The sequence below is a fragment of the Vicugna pacos genome, chromosome 6 (genome assembly GCF_048564905.1).
Source record: "Vicugna pacos chromosome 6, VicPac4, whole genome shotgun sequence".
In the NCBI taxonomy this organism is placed as follows: domain Eukaryota; kingdom Metazoa; phylum Chordata; class Mammalia; order Artiodactyla; family Camelidae; genus Vicugna; species Vicugna pacos.
Window position 1 is genome coordinate 82,231,480 of NC_132992.1, and position 22,087 is coordinate 82,253,566.

Consider the following 22,087-nt stretch of genomic DNA (forward strand, 5'->3'; position numbering starts at 1 on the left):
GTCTGCTCCTCAGTTGTTGGAGTAGAAACCCTAAGGGCCAGGGTTAATCAGGCTTCACTGTCCTTGAGTGTGTGCTCTGCCCTAAAGGAGGTGACTGTATATGGTTTTTGGTTTTGGGTTTTTTTTTATTTTTTGGAGGAGGGGAGGTAATTAATTATTTACTTATTTATTATTACTTTTTAATGGAGGTACAGGGGATTGAACCCAGGACCTTGTGTATGCTAAGCACGTGCTCCACCAATGAGCTATACCCCCTCCCCGGAGGTGACTGCTGAATCATGTAAGGCATTTGCTCTCATAGAGGACCTATGAGCTGCCTGTGTAGGCATCAGCGGCTCCACTCAGAAGCAGCCCAAGATTGCATCCTTTCCTCTGTTATGTTTGTTGCAGATCTAGCGCAAGGCTGTGTTTTGGAGTGGGCTGGGTCTGAGGGTCAGAATATTGTGGCTGCAGGAATTGAGGAAGCTGCACTGTTGCCAGAGATCTGGGCTACCTCTGCAGCAGTCTTCTCCCACAACTTGTCTGCACCAGATCTAGTACTAATCTGTGGGGTGGAGTGGGCAGGGCTTGGGCAATGTCGCTGAGAGAAGAACTGCTGCATGCTTCTGTGCGTGCTGACTATGGTCACCTACGCCCCAGCTGGGCCACACCCTAAGCCCCACAGTCTGTCTCTGCATCTTTTCCCAGGGCCTGGTTGACCCAGATCTCACACCAGGCTATGGTGTGGAGTGAGCAGAGCCCCTGTGTTTGCCCCATTTGAGTAGGGGAGTGCAGCAAGGTGGCAGTCACCAGTGCAAGGGTCTTTCCGCCCAGGTGGCAACCCAGCATGCATGCACTCCTCTCAAGTAGAGTCTAGGATTTTCCAGCCCTTATGTCTGTCCCAGTGGTTATCCCAGCAGGCAAGGGGGCTTATCTCCACTATGTAGGCTCCCAGGACTAGGATGCCCAGATTGTGGCTCGACCTGCTCGCTCTCCAGGGCAAGGGACCTCCCATGCAGACCTTCTCTTCCTTTCAGATCCCTCCCAGAGGCGCAGGTCCTAACCCAATGCCTTTTTTTCCCATCCTACTCAGTTACATGAAGATCTTTCTTGCAGCTTTGGTTGTATAGGAGTTCTTCGGCCAGTTTCCAGTTAGTTTTCCATAAGAATTGTTCCATATATAGATGTATTTTTGATGTGTTTGTCGGGGGAGATGAGCTCCATGTCTTCCTACTCTGCCATCTTGATCCCCCTCCTTGTTTTTACATTTTTAGATGGTTGAAAAAAACTTTCAAAGAATAATATTTTGAGACATGAGAAAATCATATGAAATTCAAATTTCAGTGTCCACAAATCAAGTTTTATGGGAACACAGCCACAATGGTTTGTCTTCATATTGTCATGGCTGCTTTCACACTAAAGAAGCAGCGATGAGTCCTTGTAAAACAGACAGTAGATGGTACGTGACACACATCACTCTGCACTGCTCCTTTTAAGCACTACAAACTGCAGTGACACAATTACAGCCTGAGAGAAATTCTGCTTTGTATATTGTCCATTATTATATCATGACATCTTACTCTTTTTTATTTCCAGTACATACCCATTATGTCAAAACAAGAAAAAAAAAAAGAACAGTGAACTTCAAATGTTATGTTTTTAAAGCACAGTGGAGTATGGATTACACTGTTATTGAATTAGATGGTAAAGCATTGTTTATGATGCAATGACACTATAGTTGTTCTAAAAGAATACAAATGTACATCAACATTACCAGACTAAGCACTCATCACAATATTTTCAACTCCCAGGAAAGTAATGGTCAGAAAAACTAGAAAATTTAAAAAAAAAAAAAAACCTCACCACAGCAGAATTTCTTTACAAATTTAAAAATTAAAATGCATTTTACTTAAAAAAGCAACTTTCTGCGTGGCTCATTTGTTAGACAAGCAAAGAAAGCTGTTTATTGGTAATGGATCATCTAAATTACTTCAGATTGCAGCAGCTGAAGAAATGTGTCCAGAAAAAAATAAACCTGTTAAAGACTATCAGCCTTTTGGCAAGAACAATTGCTTACAGAGTTGAGGGTGTTGGGAACAACACTAACAGTTAGTTAAAAACAAGGCAAATAATTTTGAGTGTTTTTCCTTGAGTCTTGATGAGTCAACAGATGTTACCAATACTATTCAGTTGGTTATTTGAGGAGTCAATGCCAAGTCTGAAGTGATAAAGAATTAGCATCTTTGTGGAACAGCTACAGGCTAGAATATTTTCAAACACGTTACTGAGAAAGCAGTAAACAAATACAACGTAAAGTGAAATTACATTGGGGTAAAAATATGTATGGGAAAAAAACATACTCAAGACCCCTCAATATGAGAGAAAAGCATATTTTCAAAACATAACAAAATACTATTTTTCACCTTTTGGGGTAATAATTAGTGCTGGCAAGGGTGTGGGAAGAGAGGTACTGTTACACATTGCTGATAGGTATGTAAATTGTTATTGCTTCTATGTAAGGTATTATCTATTAAAATTTAAAATGCATATATCTTTTGAACGCTGCTAAGAATTTACTACAGAAATATTCATATTTACATGTGTACAAAGTGACATAGGTATAAAGGTACTCACTACAAACAATGTATTTAATACCACAGAACTAGAAGAACCTAAACTTCCATCAATGATGGATTAATTGAATAAATTACAGTATACCTACACAGTGGAATACTGCATGGCTGTTAAAAAGCAGAGATAGTTCTGTACATTCTGATATGGAACAAACTCCACATAGGTTTTATAAGAGAAAAGCCCAAATCTTATAAATAGTTATTATCTCTATGAATTTTAAGCACCTATTAATTATGTTCATTTGTTATACCATAAGCTGAAGTTTAAGTCTAAGTATTTTTTAAAAAGTTTTTCTTATGTGTACCTAAGGACAAATTCCAGCTTATGTAATTACTTTATGATCTGCTTACCTGACTGAACGATCATCACTTCCAGTCACAGCCAAAGGTTTAGTAGGATGGATGGCAAGTGCCCAAAGTTCACCTTCACAATGCCCTTGCATAATTAGGAAAGGTTTGTTTCTTTCATGCACCACAATTTCAAAAATTTCACTGTCCTGGGTTCCAACCAGAATGTGGTCACCTCGCCAACAAACACTCCTTACAGATAAACCTAGTCAAAATTGAATTGTATTTAAGATCAAGGCTATAATAACAGAATGCCAATCTTCCTAAACCACTACTAATTTTTCTACCTTTTATACCTTAGATGTAAAATAAAAGGAATCTGCAAGTTTTGGATCAACACGTTTTCTTTACTTATCCATACTGTTTTCTACATGGAATATTTCTATTTTTATATACCCCAATTTCTGCCCATCCTTCAGGACAGACACTTTTCTTCCTTATTAGACAACATCAGTCACAGTCTGACCACTTCCTCAGCCAAAGCCTTATAACACAGTTTGCATCATCCAAAAAGTAATTATTCAGTAACTACCTTCATAGAATTGTGTTATTTTTCTCTTATAATAATCTGACATTTTACGTCTGTATTTCATTTCTTCATTGTGCTCATAAAATCACTGAGAAGAGAAACTTCTACTTTTTCTGCATACAATCCCTCTGTAATCTCAGAAAAGCTAGTGTTTCCCCTAGTTTTCTTATCTATATAGTATGGCCAACAAAAAGTTGCTGTGTAACTTACAATGTTGTTGTGAGGATCAAATAAGAAAAAGTATCAAATTATTCTTTAAACTGTAAAGGACAGTAACACTCAACAAAACTAATGAAAACAGTATAACAGTTAACATTTACTGTATGATTATTACGTGCCAGATACTCTTCTAAGTATTTTACATATATTAGCTCATTTAATCCTCTTACTATTATTTCACAGTTATTCTTGTTCTCATTTTACAGATGACGTATGCAGCCCAAGGTCACACATCTAATAAGTGACTGAAACATGGCTTAAACATAGACTTGTGTAATTTCTAATCCTACTCTTACAATACCACACAAGGGGATAATATGTTTATTTTATAGTGAAAGATTCTGTTTTATTACATTAATTTTTAAAAATTCCCCAAAGAAAAAAAATGTCTCTTGACTGCTGATAAATTTAGATGAAAGAAAAACACATCTACATGCATTTAAGTCATACTGAACAAAAGTTCCCCTAACCCTCAACACACTTTATTTTCAACAGTTTATTTGCTAAACAGTTACATTTCGCATTCTAATGGTAAAATATTTTCAAAATTTAAGGTTGCCAAAGTAAGTACCTATCACATTTCTCTGTAGGTCCCATTATAATAGGCATTAGACATAAATCTTTCTCATAACAGTAAACTCAGACAGTCTTTAGGCAAAATTTCTCTTCAGCAGAAGGATTTTAATTAACTGTATACAGTATGAAGGTACAAATATAAGTCTCATTTATATTTATAAAACATACTTTTAAGCTTGCTGAAAGAAAGAGACAATCCTTGGTACATTTAAAATTTGCCTAGTAATTAAATATTTATTTTGTTGTTACCTTTGTATCCCTGGTCTGTTTCCCTGAGATCAATCACAGTAATTGGTTTAAAAGTTAAATCCCAAAGACGAATACAGCCATCTCTGCCACCAGTAGCAAAGCCTTCTTCACAAGCATTCATGCTAAAAATTCCTGCCTAGAAGAGAGAATAAAATAATTTAACAATTCATACTTTTTTTTAATATAAAGTAGAATGTATTCAAAACAAAAATAGGACTGTTTTTCCATTTCAGAGTTGTTGTTCACCATGGAAGTGTAAAATTATAGAATGTGACTCTACAGGTTGAATTAAGATTTACAGTGAACACATACCACAGAGGAAATACACTCGTAAGTTCTGCTTCAACTTATTCATGGAAAACATTTCATGACTCAGTTATCGTGCATTTCAGAAAGGAACTGTAATCAAATTTACCATAAATCAAACTCTTGTAATTGTTAACAATACATACTTCTTAAGAAAATCTATTATATATGAAGGTAGAAATCTACTTTTAAAAATTTTTATATGACACAGGAATAAATAAGTGCATCAGAAAACACAAATGAAAATCTAGAAATAAATCTATGTATATATAGAAACTCAATATATGACCAAGGTGGTATTTAATGATATGAGCATAACATAAAGGAAAGTTAAACCTTATGCCATATATAAAAATGAATTCTAGATGGACAAAATTCTAAATGTAAAAAATAAAACAAATATGTTAGAAAAGAGTCAGATGAACACTCCTGTAACTTTGGGCTGTGAGAGCATTTTTTATGCTTGGCAGATTACCCACAAGCCATAAAGGAAAAATTTTCAACTTTTCATATGAGAAAAGATGTAAGTAAAAACAGACTGGGGGAAATATCTGCAATATGTATGACTGTCAAAAGGTTAATATCCCTAACATACAAATGAATAAAGGAAAGAAAATCCAACAACAACAGTAACAAAAAAAGGGCAAAGGATAAGAAAAGCCAATGACTAGAACACGAAATTCAAGTACAGATGACCCTTAAACAATGCAGGGATTGGGGGTGCTGACCCTCTGTGCAGCTGAAAATTCTGGCATAACTTAAGAGTTGGCTCTCCACATCCAAGGTACCTCCAAATCTGCAGTTCCACGGTATTCATGGATTCAGCCAACCATGAACTGTGTAGTACTGAAGTATTTACTACTACTGAAAACAATCCGTACACAATGGACCCTTGCAGTTCAAACCCATGTTGTTCAAGGGTTAACCGTAGTCAAATATAAGAAATTTCGTAAGTAGATAGGAAAGAAAATTAAGAAGTTACTATTTTTAACCAGAGGACAAGCAAAAATTTACAATAGTGGTCATATCCTGTGCTGATGGTTACGAGAAAGAAACTGGTATTTTTCTATACTGATGGTAGAAATGTGAATTGCCACAACCTTTGCTGGAATCTGCTGTTTCTGGTCTTCAGGTATTTTTGCTTAAAGCAAGGCCTGCTCTAAGTAGTTCTTTAATATACTTAATATGTAATATATATTTAATAGTGATTCATATTAATAAATTTAATAGCTTTTCTACTGGAGGTCTTACTGCTAGCAATATGGTAGCTCTATGCTCTAGCTCTCTTTACTGCGTGAGGGACCCAACTGCTAAAAAGCCCAAATCAAAGATCACACAGGTTTCAACAACAGATGGTTTCACCTGATTTGATAAGTTATTTATATGAAAATCTCATGAAGTACAAAAATTAAATTCCTTTGCCACTCACTTAATGAGTTAATGATATAAAAATAAAGAAGTTAATTTTATTCCAGAACTATCCCCAATTTTCCCACTGGTAAATTAGCTACAAGAATACTAGTTGTATTCTAATGTGGTTAATATAGAATAACTTTAGGTTACATTTTATAAATTTTTTTCAACACTGAAAGACACCATACTAAGCAATGGTTTGAACAAAATACTAGTTATGCTAATTTAATTGCATAATGTTTCTTCACTGAAATCTTGAAAACAAATAGACAAATTAATTCAATTGTAATAGTACTATGCAAGTAACTGAACTGATTAGAAATTCTGCTATATTATAGAACCTTTTGTTCCCAGACAAGAAGGTAAGTAGTTAGGTAAGTAGTTAATATCTAAAAGTGTTTAAGATATTTAAACATACTTACCGTATGAGCGCCTTGTATTGTTCGTATAAGATTGATTCCTTTCCAAACATATATATCCCCATTGAGTGCACCAGAATATGTTAATTCATCCCTTGCACAGGCCAGGCACAATATTGTCTGAAGGTCACCAGTCTTACCAAAGACCCCTCGTTTTGGAGTCAGAGCATTTCCACATAAACTCCAGAACTAAAAGATATGTAGTATAATCAAATTACCAAAGAATGCTTATAATATAATGTAAAATATTTCCAATACTTTGATGCTATATTAGAACAGCAGACTAGAAATTACCTAAGAAATTCCCTTATGATACAATAGCATTCAGTGTTCATATCCTCATCTGAGTGTTGCCATTAGCTATATTATAGCAGATAAATCACTGTTTTCAATCCTTACTGTAAGAATAAGGGGGGGTTGAACTAGATTACTTTTAAAATATGCTATGTTTCCCTTAGGTTTCTGGAAAAAAAGACAGGTAAAAAGTTGCGAATGGATTAGCAATGAAAATGAAGCTAATATTCATTTCTTCAATCACACTGGCAGTTACATTTCAAAAGCTCAAGAGCCACAAGTATCTAGTGGTTACTCTATGGGACAGCACTGATCTGGATTCTCAAACTATGGTTCGTAACTCCTGCTAAGCATCAAAATCATTTGGATATCAGGGCTTCACTCTCCAGAGATTCTGTCTCAATTTTTCTCAGTGGGAGCTCAGGTTATACTGTTTTTAATTTCCCCCAGGTGATTTAATATGCAGACAAAGCTGAGAATCACTGATTTGGAAGAAAATAATAGACTGAAATTGGGACTTACTGAAAGGAAGAGAACCAGTTATATTTACACACAGAAATCACGGAGCTTTTACATTTAAAAATCATAAAGTTTCATTGATTAAAGTATTCATTAGCTATTTGAATGGATAAGTCATAATTTTTCATTCTTTGAGGATTCAGACTTTAAACCTAGATCTTTAGGTCTTAAAATAAGATCCTGAGGATCATGGAACATCGTTAAGTATATACTATTAATGAATTATCTTCAGTGGTAATTTACTTTTTATAAAGTAGAACTTATTCTCTGGGCCTAATTTCTTTATGCAGAACTATTTAATGTGTACATCCCTGCCCTGTTCCATATCTTCTTCTTTAGTTCTATCTGCAAACATTAAAATTTACCTGAGTCCACATAAAAGAATAAACACCCTGACCCTGGTCATGAAGGCTTATGTTTGACTTCCCTATTTTCTTCCAAAAATGAACAAATCATTCTAAATGTGTATCTCTCGTATTTTTAAGCTTTACAAAGTAAAGGAACTACTCAGCTTTGAAAATATCAGAGAGCAACACAGTAATCTTTTTTTTATCCACCCCCTTTCCCTCTCCCTCTTTCTCCTCTCTCTCTCTTTCCATATATATCTGATATTGTAATATGGTAAGTGCTTAGTGGCAGAGAAGCAAACATGACTATTACAAAACAAGACCCTTCTAGTACCTTGATATGCTTAACGCCACAGCTGACAAGTTTATTTGGCTGGTACAAATCCCAAGAAATATCAAATATCTGTAAACAAATCAGATTCATGGTTAAAATACTTATTTTCAGGATCATTTAAGAACTCTGTCCAAAAAAGACCAAATAGCCCCAAACCCTACCTATCATTAAACAATATTCCTCAATAAATAATAATCAGAATCCTATACTGCAAAATCTTATGAGAAATAAATATGTAAATGATAAGGAACAAAAACTATTTGTTAGTTTCTATGAATCACATGAGGTGACTAGTGGAGTGAAAATTAACACTTCTATCCTTAACTTTTTAAAAAATTGGTCTATAAATAACAAGAATGATTCAACAGAACTAGGGCATGAGGCAGGTACCTGCATAATTTCTACAGAGGAAAGATAATGAATACAACATACACTTAACACTTATATAGCTAGAAACAGACAGTATTTTTATAGCTTTCTATCATACAGAACTATTTCCATAAAGGATTCAAACATTTATTTCACGGTAAAAATTCTGCTTCTAGTTTTCAGTTTTCTTTATTGTTTATGAGTCAAACAAAATAAACTTAAATTTTAGAGATTCCCTGGGCTTCATTTTCTCCCAAGATTCCATTAATAATTTTTGTTTCAAAATCAAACAAGAAAAACACAGGTGAAATAAAATATGCATCAGAAACACATACTTTAATAATAACTGAAAGAAAATTAATATTTGAAAAATAATCTGGTAGCCAAAAAAAAAAAAATTCTGCTATCTGGGAGTCTTCACCATTTTCTTTGACAATTGCTTTATAATCACCAAGGATGAGTACTACCTCTAAAAATTTACAAAATAATACTCTTTAGTGATAACGAAGAAAGAATATACCTTATAAATTAATGTAAAACATATTGATGCACCTTTAAAATACTAAGCACAAAAATACTTTAAAAATTCCAATGGCAGTATCATTTTTCATGATAATCAGTCTATGTACTAAATCCAAATATATGAAATGCTTTGATCTAAGTAAGTCAGAGCATAATAATAAAATGTACCTAACATTTTAATAATTATCTCACTGTGTTTGTGTATAACAGGCTCCTCTGAGAATCGGCTAAAAACCGATTATTTTCCAAAATGCAAATACACACAAAATTTTTTATATAATTTTTATAGATTTATAGATTCCCCCAAAATAGAATCAATGATTATACCTCCTGTGCTGGTTCAGGTTAGGATTTTACTCCACACAAAAAAATCAGGCATTTTAAGTTTATGATAAAATTTTTGATATGTTTTTATAAAAGTAGTATAATATTTAATTGAAAAGGTGACTACAAAGTATTTGTTATATTAATTTGATACAACTTGGAATAGGAATATATTTTTAACAAGTTTCCAAAGTACAAAATGTTAGGTCTCTAAACAATTTAATACTAGTAAATAATTTCTATGATATATATGTAATAAATTAGTGATAAACCAGACTAAATAATAAATAGAGCTTAAGTATGAACCATTCAATTTTTAAATTTAGGTTTGACTACCTTAAAATTCATCATTTTTACTGAAACAAACACTGGGTTAAAGGTTTTGTGCTAACACTCTACATATCAAGTCATGTTTTTCAGTACTATAATACAAATATGCATTCTAAGACTTTATGAGTATTTATAATTGCACTTAAAATTTTTAATTACACATGAACTATCCGTCAATAAGAAAACACAGAAACATAAAATTCCCCCAACTCTTCTCTGGCCTTTTCTCACCTGGTACCCACTAGAAACTCCAAAGGAGAATACTTACTCTGTCAGTGTGACCAGGAGCCATAGATAACATTTTCCCCCTTTTCCAATCCCAAACACAAACTGCATTCTTTGAATCAAGTCCAACTGAAACCAAGCGCTGAATTATGTCCAAGAAGTCCAGGGGGGAATAAAAAAGGCAAACAAAAAAGGAACCAAATTATAAATGGCAAACTCTAATCATGCATAACATAAACATCAAAACTTACACATTTATATTCTATAGACATCATAGAGAAAGGCTGGATGTACTTCATCTTAATATTATGCTAATATTTATACATATGCGTAGTTCTTCATATGAAGAAACAAAAGAAATATGTCCATTTCTAACAGCAGGAGTGACAAAATACCCTAAACATCTCTCCTGCCAGAAACTAAAAATGCTATATAAAATGTAAAAATATCTTTTTAAATTCACTGTTGAGCTGTCAAGGAATTAAGGAATCTGAGAACAAAAACAAAGTGATTTCCTATGGGAATCCTGGAAGGTAAGAGAGCTCCTACACCCACTTTATTCTAAAAGTATCAGCCAGCTCCTGGTAAGCCTGATTTTTGTTCTGCAGGTTGAACAGAAATAGGAGGTAGAGTTTAGGTTCTGCCCACGGTAGGAATTTGAATTGAAGACCTCTGACTAAAGCAGTGAACTCCCTAGAAAAAGAGAGACCAAAAAACCATCCCTTTTTAAAGAAGGGGCAGCAATGCATGAAGGGGGAGAAAAAGCTCCCTGAAAATTTGTAGCCACAAGCAACCTTCACATGGTTGCAGGCCCTAAATCCACATTAATCATGAATCCTTCAACTGAAAAATTTCATTCAGAATGGTCCTAAGGGTTGCAGAGTTTTTAAGCATCAACAATGCGTCACAGGAAAATATAAACCCTGTGTGGAAAAGATACTTCAGTCTATCCATGAAAGAATTCCTATAGACAGCAATTCAATAAACATAAACTTAAAAATAAACAAACCCCCACATCCAATAACTGTAAGAAATAAGGGACCATGAGTGAGAATCAGCAAGTTACCACAAACAGCAAAACCCATCTTATAAAGCATCAGACATTGGAATTATCAGATAATATAAAATAAGCTTTATGTCAGTAGAGAAATTAAAGTCAAGGCTTCAAAATATCTTCATATGAGAAAAGAACAGGAGACTAAAAAAAGTATCCCAAACAAATTTAAGGACGCAAACTGAATTTCTAGAAATGAAAAAATAAAATAAATGAAATTTAAAACTCAGTGGAAGAGTTAATAGGAGATCAGAGGGAAATGAAGAGACAGTTGAAAAGAGAAGACAGTGAAATGGGAAGTATGAGAGACGTTAAAAAATCATGAAAGATGGCCTACTGGCCATGAAGGAGTATCAGGGTCTGAACTTGCCCCTCGGCCATAAATAACTAGAACTGAACAAAATACGTAAAACAAATGTTTTCAGAAAGTGAAGCACTCTAAACCTTAAATGAGGGGGAAGCAAACATGTTAAGTCCTGCAACTGCCCCAGCCTTCATCTAGAAGGCAATTTCCAGACTACAGTATAGAAAGGTGGAATTCAAATAGAGCCCAGAAGGCTTGCTAATTTGAGAAGACAGAGCCTGGAGTTCAGAGAGGCCAACATGGCTAGAATTTGCAGAGCAGAGAAAGAACTCTAGAAAACCTGTTTACAGCTCCCCTTAAGAACACCAATCTCTGTAGGCATAGGGTGAAATACATGAGGCTATTAAAAAAAGAACAAACTGAAAAAAGAACAATTACTGGGAACTAAAGCCAAATAATTTTCAGAGCTCACAAAGGCTCAGGATCACTCAAATCTCCAAAAGCAAGAATGAAGACATATCTTTGAACACACTGGGTAATCAGTAGAGATTCTAGGAGGGTCACACCTTAGTGAAGTTAAACCAGAAGTCCTAAAGGAAAAGCTACCCTAGCCCCACCCCAAAAAAGCTTAAAAGCAAGCTTTCCAAAAGTATCAAACTATCCACAAGAAACTTAACTACTTACAATAACAATGTCCAAAATGCTTTAAAGGGATACAACAAAATCCAGCATTTAGAATGTAATATACACAATGTCCAGCATCCAATTTAAAAAATTACTGGACATGTTAAAAAGGAGGAAAATGTGACCAATAACTAGGAGAAAAATCTATTAATAGAAAAAGACCCAGGAATCTCATAGAAGATTAAAATTAGGAGACACTGGCTGTTAAAATGGAAACATTCAAGAACTATTTTTATTTTTTTATTTTGATTTTTTAGGTATTATCACCTTCAGTCTTTAAATTATTTTTTCAAGAACTATTTTTAAACAAACATATAAAGAATAAAAAGAAGGGAAGATATAAAAGAAAAACATGTTGAACTTGTAAAAATACATGTTAAATTAGCTAAAATGAAAAGTCACTCCAAAGGATTAACAACAGCTTAGACAATGAAGAAAAGACAAATGAACTTGAAGATATAGCAACAGAAACTATCAAAAATAAAGCATAGAAAGAAAAAGGAAAAAGTTAACAGAGCCTCGGATACCTTTAGAAAAATATCAAGTGGTCTATTATACAGGAAATTGTGATTCCAAAGGAGAAAAAAGATGAAAGAAAAGAAAAACAAAACAAAACTGAAGAAATAATGGCCAAAATTTTCTCAATCTGATAAAACATAAACCCACAAATCTAAGATGTTCAATAAACTTCAAGCACGACAGTCACACAAACAGAAATAACTCATCAATACACATGGCAATCAAACTGCTGAAACGAGTGCTAAAGAGAAAAATCCTAAAAGCAGCCAACATTTGCAGCAACATGGAGGGACCTGGAGATCATCATACTAAGTGAAGTAAGCCAGAAAGAAAAAGAAAAATACCATATGATATCACTTATACGTGGAATCCAAAAAAAAAAAAAAAGGGAGGGGACACAAATGTAGAAATGTACTTATTTACAAAACATAGACTGACAGACATAGAAAACAAACTTATGATTACTAGGGGGGAAAGGAGGTGAGGAGGGTATATTGGGAGCTCAGGATTTGCAGATACTAACTACTATATATAAAAAAGATAAACAACAAGGTTCTACTGTACAGCACAGGGAACTATATTCAATACCTTGTAACGGCCTATAATGAGAAAGAATATGAAAAGAAATATGTATATAAATATATATAAAAGAATCACTATGCTGTACATCAGAAATTAACACAACATTGTAAATTGACTATAAGTCAATTTAAAAAAAAAAAGAGACACTTCGGGTGTGTAGGAACAAAGACTAAAAAATTATCCTACACTTCTCATCTGAAGTTATGCATATCAGATGACAATGAATAACCTCTTTAAAGTGCTAAGGGGGAAAAAAGTCAACATAGAATTGTACACCTACCAAAAACATTTTTCGGAAATTGGGTCAAAATAAAGTCTTTTTCAAGTAAACAAAACGTGAGAAAAATTCATCATCAACAAACCTGCAGTATAAGACACGATAACGAAAGATTCTTCTGGCAGAAGGAAAAATGATACCAGAGGAGACTTAATTTACACATACGAATGAACAGTACCCAAACAGTAAATATGTAAATAAGACTTTTCTTATTTTTCATTTTCTTTTAAAACTGTTCAAGGCCAAAATGACAATAGTTACTATGGGGTTTACAAAGTGTGTAAAATGAATGAAAATGAAAGAAGTAAAATGAATGACAACAGTAGCACAAGGAACAGAAGGAGAAAAAGAAACAGCAAAATACAAAATTTTTTCCATACTCTTTCAAAGTATACAGGAAACTTCATGAAGAGGCAGACTATACATTATATGCAGATTAACTCCTACACTGTTCAAAAGTCAACTGTATTTATTACAAAGTTCTAGCACACTAAATACTCAAATGAGAAAAGTATCTTAATAGACACAACTAGACACATCCCATGAGTTCCTGCAATTGTGAAACATTCAAATAATGGACAATTAAACTTAAAAGATTCTAGCATGGGGGAGCAGTCCTTGTGATATCAGTGCTCATTACATATGGACTAGTTGTTACAAATGTTACAAAGTAAAAATCAAAATTTGCAAAATACCTAGGACTTAATAGATTAAATATTGGTCAAATCATATATAAAGCCATTAGAAATTAGGATCTGGCAGAGCAATAGAAGAAAACTCAAGAATAATACAATACGCACTTGAGATATGTCTAGATACCAATGATTACTAAAAGGCCCTTGGAAAAAATCAGTGAACCCTAATATTTTTGCAAAAACGACCCTTTTCATAATCATGTACCAAAAATCAAAGGTAAACTAAAGCATTTTATACCAGCATATAACTGACAAAATTTTGTTAAAAATTACACTTTATTCTTAGTTCATTCTATAAATTAGCAGAGTTGTAACTATAACTTGGCTTTTTTTTTTAACTTGGCTTTTATTAAATATGGGAATGTGTATTTTATAAATTATGGTTGTCTTTTCAAGATAAAATACCAAATTCCCCTCTCCTACCCACTCTCTCCCATTTACTATGAAATTTTAGTCCCTGTCTGATGTAGATGTACATAACCTTTTCATGCCCTAATTATTCTCAATAAGGAAGACTTTCAGTATTAGCATGAATAGTCAATCTACTTAGAAGAAATCCTCTAAGAGTTGGGTATAGCTCAGTGGTAAAGTGCATGCTTAGCAAGCCATGAGGTCCTGGGTTCAATCCCCAGTACCTCTGTTAAAAATAAATAAATAAACCTAATTACCTATCCCCCCCAAAATGTAATAAAGTAAAAAAAAATTTTTAAAAAAGAAGAAGAAATCCTCCAGAAAAAGAAAACTCAGCATACTACCAACAGGGAGACTCATTGGATAAATATTAATTGATCACTTACAGTTTCAAATCTAACAGAAAACGCAAAAGTTATACAATATTTCCTAGTTGGTATTCCATAAACAATTTATAGAAATTAGTGAATAGATAGATAAATTCTTAAATGTATTTTTAACTAAAGCATTTTCTCATTAACATAATTTCCGAAATACTCTTCTTAACTTAATCTTCAAGTGGTAGCAATTCCTTACAAGTTTTAACTGTACTTAAGATGGATGAATTCCTTCTGAATTATAAATAACTACCTCCTAAATTCCATGTTTGGGAAGCAGTAGAGCACTGTGGTTAAAAACATGAGCTTTGGAGTGTGACTGACCTGGGTTTCCGCTCTGGCTCCATTTACTAGCTGTGTAACCTGGGGCAAGTTACTTAACCTCTCTAAGTCTCAGTTTCTTTATCTGTAAAATAGAGATAATAGTAATATCTATTTCATAGGGTTGTTGTGAGGATTAAATGAGATAATGTAGGCTTAGCACAATGCCTGGCAATTAATATGTGCTCAATTAACTTTGAGCTATTATGTTTTCTATAAGCTTATATTTTTAAGTAACACGTTCTCATGAAGATCTCTGATAATAAAAAGTCATGTACCCAAGACTTTTCTTATAAGTTACTTAAAATAAGCAAAATTAAAAGCTTTCAACTAGTAAAAGCTATGGGCATATTTCTCTTTGTATACATAAGAGAAATTCCTCAGCAATGCAATACATTACATTTAGAAAGGGCAATTTTAAAATTAAGAAGAAAACATCTATAGTTAAGGTATACAGACATTTATAGTTAAAACATCTTGGATATCTTAATACCTCTGGTAAATGACTTTTAAAAACAAGTTTGTCAGCTAGTTTCATAACATAATCTCCAGTGAAGTAAGTAAAGAGTACTATTCTCTTCCTTTAAGAAAAGAAAATGAAAATCTGATATGAGGACATTAAGGGATTTGAAAAACAATAGCAAAAATGGGACATGAATTAAGGTTCTGGAATTGCCAATCACTGACTACACAGTGATTCTAAACCAAGAAGCACATTTTTCCCCAAATGAGATGTTCTAGTTAAATCTTTATAGATCTCTTACCAGACTCTTATCATAAAGTCATATTAATCTATGCTGCTCAAAGAAGCTATTCCTCAGAGTTATAAATAAAACATCTACTGGCTATCATTTTCAAGTGACTAGAACAAAATGTAATCTGTTCCTATACAATATAATCTACAAAATTAATTTTAAGAATTAAAAAGCAGATAATTAAAATTTTTCTAAAAGTTAAAATGATTTTTAAAAGTCTAATATTAATGTAAAACTTTTGAAGATCATAAATTAATCCCATCTGCAAAATCTAACTTCTTAAATATGTTTTAGGTATAACAAGTTCCATAAAGGCATCACAAAAGAGCTCAATTTTTTAAAAAAAACAATGACCACAAGTAAATAATAATTTGGGAAATGATTAGTAAGTAGAATGATGATTATATCTTTTATCAATAACTTTGATTTTATAAAAAGAAAGGCTCATATTGTAAGAAATGCCTTATTATTTTGAATTAAAAATGTAATTTTAATAGAAACCTTTACAATAACTGAAAACTAAAATGTATATAGGTCTATTTAGAGAAACTTAATTTTCATAAGATATCTTCCATCTTTCCTATCAACATACACTACCTGGAAAAAGAGTTTTATGCAAAATTTTCCATAACAACCAGGTAATGTTCCACTGAGTCAGAATCACTTTGGCTCTCATAGCAATAATTAATTCAATTGAAAAGTTCTTGAAACAATGAAATAAAGACTTATTATTATTTTTCTTGTATATATTCATCACCCATCCCATCTACCCACCTCCACCTTGAACAAACTTGTTTCATCAACTGCATTCCAATTTAATATTTACAGATTTATAACTTCTTATAGTACACATTTTAAAAACATAGTTTAGAAAAGGAGAAAAACTTATCACATACCTGCCCATCTAAGTCGAATGCTAAGCAAGCTATACCATGTGTATGAACATCCTTTAGAACTGATATGGTCTGCACAGTGTATGAATCCCAAATACAGATATAAGGCTCTTTTCCAACTTGTCCTGTTGCTACCAATACTCGTTCAGGATGCAATGCAAGGCTGCAAAATAAATAAATAAACAAATAAACAGATTTTAAATTGCCTGTAGAGCTTTTATATCAATGTGAAAATTAGACTTTAAGTATTTATCCATTTAAAATAATTTGGATTTAAAATAACTTCCATAAAAAAAATCCATGCTAAGAGTTACCACTTCAACAACATACGTGATAAACAGTTGATGACAGACTTCATAATCCCTGTGATATGATACAGTGTGTGACAACTTTTCAGAAAAAGAAATTTCACAAGAGGCCAACCTACCCGCAGCAACAAATTAGTAGCAATCCTACCACATGCCATTTTCTCATTAGGTATTCATCTGTTTTTAAGCCCTCTCTTCCATTTATTCTTTTATTGAATAAAAATTTAGACCAAATTTTAGTGTCCACAAATAGCATTTAGTAGCACTTCAAGAATAACATTAATATTAAATTATAAATCCCATTTTAGAAAACAGAAAAGTCACCCATAATTCACAGAAAGTAGTCTATGAGTCTTTAAAAACAAGACAAAAGATGAAACAGTTGGTAATGGTTTATGTACATCAGCAGAAGGCAGGGAATGAATATAAATTTTTCATTGATAAATTTTTCTACAAGTCTATTTAGATGATCATATACTCCTTTGGGAGGAAAAAAAAATCACTCCTGGCATCAGGGTGGAGGATGAAATGAAAGAGGGAAAAATTAGGAGGGTATTAAAATAGAATTAACTAATTGGATGCAGGGAGTAAGGGAAAAGGAAGGGGCTAAGATGACTCGGGTTTCTGGCTTGGGCATCTGGATGGCTTGGCGTGCTATTCATCAAGTCAGTGAATACTAAGTGAGAAACTAGTGAGAGGGAAGGTAAGTGGGAATGGACATTTGGTTCAACATATTAAATACAACCAATGTATATGCATATTATATTAATAAAGAACCCAAAAAACCCACATATGTTCATCTCAATAGATGCAGAAAAAGCATTTGACAAAAATCCAACCACTTTCATAATGAAAACACACAACAAATTAGGAATTGAAGAGAATCTCCTCAACCTGATAAAGGGCATCTGCGAAAATGCATAGCTAATATCACATTTAATGGTGAAAGCCTGAAAGTTCCCCTACAAGTATAGGAATAAGACAAGGATGTCAGCTTTTGCCATTTCCATTCAACATGATACTGGATATTTTAGCCAGGACAATTAGGCAAGACAAAAATAAAAGGGAGAAGTAAAACTATCTCTACTTGCAAATTACATGATCTCATAATATAGAAAATTCTAAGGAATCCACCAAAAACAAAATAAAAATGAGTTCAGCAAGGTTGAAGGATATAAAACCAATATAAAAATATGAATTGTATTTCTATACACTAGCAAGAATCTGAAAATTAAATCAAGGAAACAATTACACTTATAATAGCATCAAAAAGAATAAAACACTTAGGAATAAATTTAGAACAAAAAGTATAAGACATACACTAAAAACTACAAAACACCATTTTAAAGATCTAAGTAAAGGGAAAGACATCTACTCTAGGCTGGCAATATTGTTAAAATGGCATTACTTCCTAAATTATCTACAGAGTCAACACAATCCCTGCCAAAATACTAGTTGCTTTTCTTGAAGAAATTGACATGCTGATTCTAAAATTCAGAACGGTCAAAATAATCCCGAGAAAGAACAAAATTAGAAGACTTACACTTCCTAATTTCAAAACTTACTTTAAAATGACAGTAATCAAAACAGTAATCAAGACAGTATGGCCCTGGCATAAAAACAGACACACTGATCAATGAAACAGAATTGACAGTACAGAAATAAACTGATACATTTATGGTCAACTATCTTTCCATTAAAAAGAAAAGTCTTTTCAATAGATGGTGCTAGACATCTCTATAACCACATGCAAAAGAATTAATTTGGATTCATACTCAAACCATACACAAAAAATCAACTCAAAATATAAGAGCTAAAATTATAAAATGCTTAGAAAAAACATAGGCATAAATCTTATTTAACTTGGATGAAACAGTGGTATCCTTTGATATGACATCAAAAGCAGAAGTGACAAAAGAAAAAACAGATAATGTGGACTTCATTAAAATTAAAAAGATCTGTGCTTCAAAGGATAACCATCAAGAAGATAAAAACACAACCCACAGAATGGGAGAAAATATTTACAGAGTGCATATCTCATACAGTATGCATCCAGAGTATTAAAAAACTCTTTCAACTCAACAACACAACGAATAACCCAATTTTTTTAAATGGACAAAGAATTTAAATAAACACCCCTAAGGAAGAATATAGAAAAGGTTCATGGAAAGATGCTTAAGATCATTAGTCAATAGAGAAATGCAAATCAAAATCACAATGATATCCCACTTCTGTGATTAAAAAGACAGTATTATATTATAGATGCATTTTATATTATTATACCAAGTATTAGCAAGGATATGGAGAAATCATAACCCTCATATATTACTTGTGGGATTGTAAAATAATGCAGCCACTTTGGAAAACAGTTGGCAGTTCCTCAAAAAGCTACACAGAGTTACCATATGATCTAACAATTTTACTCCTAGATAAATTGTCAAAAGAAAATATATATCCATCCAAAACTTGTACATATATTCATAGTGGCATTATTCATAACAGCAAAAAAGAGGAAACAATCTAAATGTTCCTGAACTGAAGAATGTGGTATATCCACGCAAATGGAATATTACTGGGCAATAGAAAGAAATGAAGTACTGATACACACTACAACATGAATAAACCTTGAAAGCACTACATTAAATGAAAGCTGACAGATACATAAGGGCCAAATATTGTATGAATCCACTTTTATTAAATGTCCAGGATAACCAAATCCATAAAAACAGAAAGTAGGATAGTGGTTGTCAGAAACTGGAGGTAGAGGAGACTTGGGAAGGACTGCTAATGGCAACTGGATTTTTTCAGGAGTGATGAAAATGTTCTGGAACTAAGATAGCAGTGACAGTAGTTACCTTTATGACTATACTAAACACTGAATTGTGCACCTAAATGTAAATTTTATGTTATATGATTTATATCTCAATAATAAAAAAGTTTTTTTAAAAAGGCAAAATAGTTGTATATATTTTTAAGTATGACAGTTTATGCAAAATACCATAACTTTTGAAATCAGACAAACCTAGGTTCAAAATTTTGGCTCTGCTCTTCAAAGGCTTCCGGGTAAATTACTTATCTTACCTTTATTTTCTCATCTATAAAAAGGCAATATTTTAAACTCTATCTAATGTGAGGGCAATTTCTCCAAACTTGGAAACCAGGGAGGAAAAACACAAAGGTCTTCACAGTTTAACTATGAAACATACATACAACAGATCAGAGATACTCAAAGTATCTTACTGGGATTATGACTAGGATTGAATTAAATCTATAGATCAATTTGAGGAGAAATGACACCTAAACTATATTCAGTCATCCTCCAATCCATAAAGAAGATGTATCCCTCCATTATTTCGATCTTTGCTCTTTTTCAAGTACCATTTCATGGTTTTTAGTATACAGATCCTGCATAGATTTTGTTAAATTTATACAAGAGTTTTTTGAGTTTCTGTAAATGTATTATTATTTTAAACTTCAGTTTCTAGTTGTTCATTGCTGGTATGTGCAAATACAACCGATTTATGTATGCTGACCTTGTATCCTATGATCTTGCTAAATTCACTTACTAGTTTCAAGAGGTGTGTGTGTGTGTGTGTTGTAGATTATTTGAAATTTTCTATGTATGGAATCATGTTATCTAGAAATAGACCCTCCTTTCCTCTAAGCATTTTATTTCTACTTCTTCCCTTATTGCACTGGCCAGAGCTTCCAGTACAATGTTGAATTAGGAGTGATAAGAGGATATTCTTGCCTTTTTCCTAGTCTTATAAGGATAATACTGTTTCTCACCATTAAACATGATGTTAGCTGTAGGTTTTTCATAGATGCTTTTATAGTTAAGGGAGTGGCTCTCTATTCTTAGTTTGCTAAGCATTTTAAAAAACATTAAGAGGTGCTGAATTTTGTCAAATTCTTTTCCTGCATCTACTGAGGTGATCATATTGTTTTCCTTCTTCAGTCTGTCAATCTAGTGAATTACATTGATTAATTTTCTAATATTGAACTGGCCTTGTATTCCTGGATTAAACCTCACTTGATTATGATATATTATTCTGTTGATGGATTTTATTTGCCTATTAGCTCACTTTGTTGTGAAATTTTCATATTTATGTTAATAAGGGATAGTGGTCTGTAAATTTCCTTTTTTCCTAATGTTTTTGTTTGGATTTTGTATTAGAGTAATGCTAGCCTCATAAAATAAGTTGAGAAATATTCCCTCCTCTTCTATTTTCTGTAAGAGATTATGTAGAATTTGTATTATTCTTTAAATGTTTGGCAAAATGACCAGGGAAATCATCTGGAGTTTTTTCTGTTTTGGAATGTTTTAAACTACAAATCCAATTACTTTAATAAATATAGAGTTTTTTGTGTTACCTATTTCTTCTTGTTGAATTTTGATAGCTAGTATCTTTCAAGGAAATAGTCCATTCCATCCAAATTGCCAAATGTACATGCAGCCTTGTTCACAGCATTCCTTTATTATCCTTTTGATTATCTTTGGGTCTGCAGTGACAGCCTGATGAATACTGGCAATTTCTGGCTTCTTTTTGTTCTTGATAATTTTACCTAGAAATTTATCAATTTAATCTTTTCAAAGAACTAATTTTTGGTTTGATTTTTCCCTATTGTTTTGATATTTTCATTGATTTCTGCTCTTTATTATTTCTTTCTTTCTGTTTGTTTTTGGGTTTAATTTGCTCTTCTTTTTCTAGTTCTTAAGGTGAAATCTTACATTACTAACCTGAGATTCTTTTCTCTTTTCAAATATATGCATTTAATGCTATAAATTTCCCTTGAAATAATGCTTTAGCTGAATCTCACAACTTAGAATATGTTGTATTTTCATTTTCTTCCAGTTCAAAATATTTTCTGATTTTCCTTCTGTTTAAGTTAATAATTTTTATTTTGATTTCATTATGTTTAGAGAACATATTTTGTAGTATTTCAATTCACTTAAATTTGTTGAAAGTTT

General features: G+C 32.7%; 1 protein-coding gene across 3 annotated transcripts in view; it reads right to left on the reverse strand.

Annotated features, from left to right (window-relative positions):
• Positions 1-22,087, reverse strand: part of EML5 (EMAP like 5) — a 130,656-nt gene that overhangs the window by 91,087 nt on the left and 17,482 nt on the right. For all 3 annotated transcript variants that reach the window (XM_072963555.1, XM_072963554.1, XM_072963553.1), the window contains exons 2-7: positions 16,811-16,970; positions 9,979-10,077; positions 8,166-8,234; positions 6,675-6,860; positions 4,534-4,669; positions 2,964-3,165 (exon numbers count right to left, since the gene is read on the reverse strand). In XM_072963555.1, the coding sequence (XP_072819656.1) occupies positions 2,964-3,165; positions 4,534-4,669; positions 6,675-6,860; positions 8,166-8,234; positions 9,979-10,077; positions 16,811-16,970 (852 nt within the window). The remainder of the gene's footprint in view (positions 1-2,963; positions 3,166-4,533; positions 4,670-6,674; positions 6,861-8,165; positions 8,235-9,978; positions 10,078-16,810; positions 16,971-22,087) is intronic.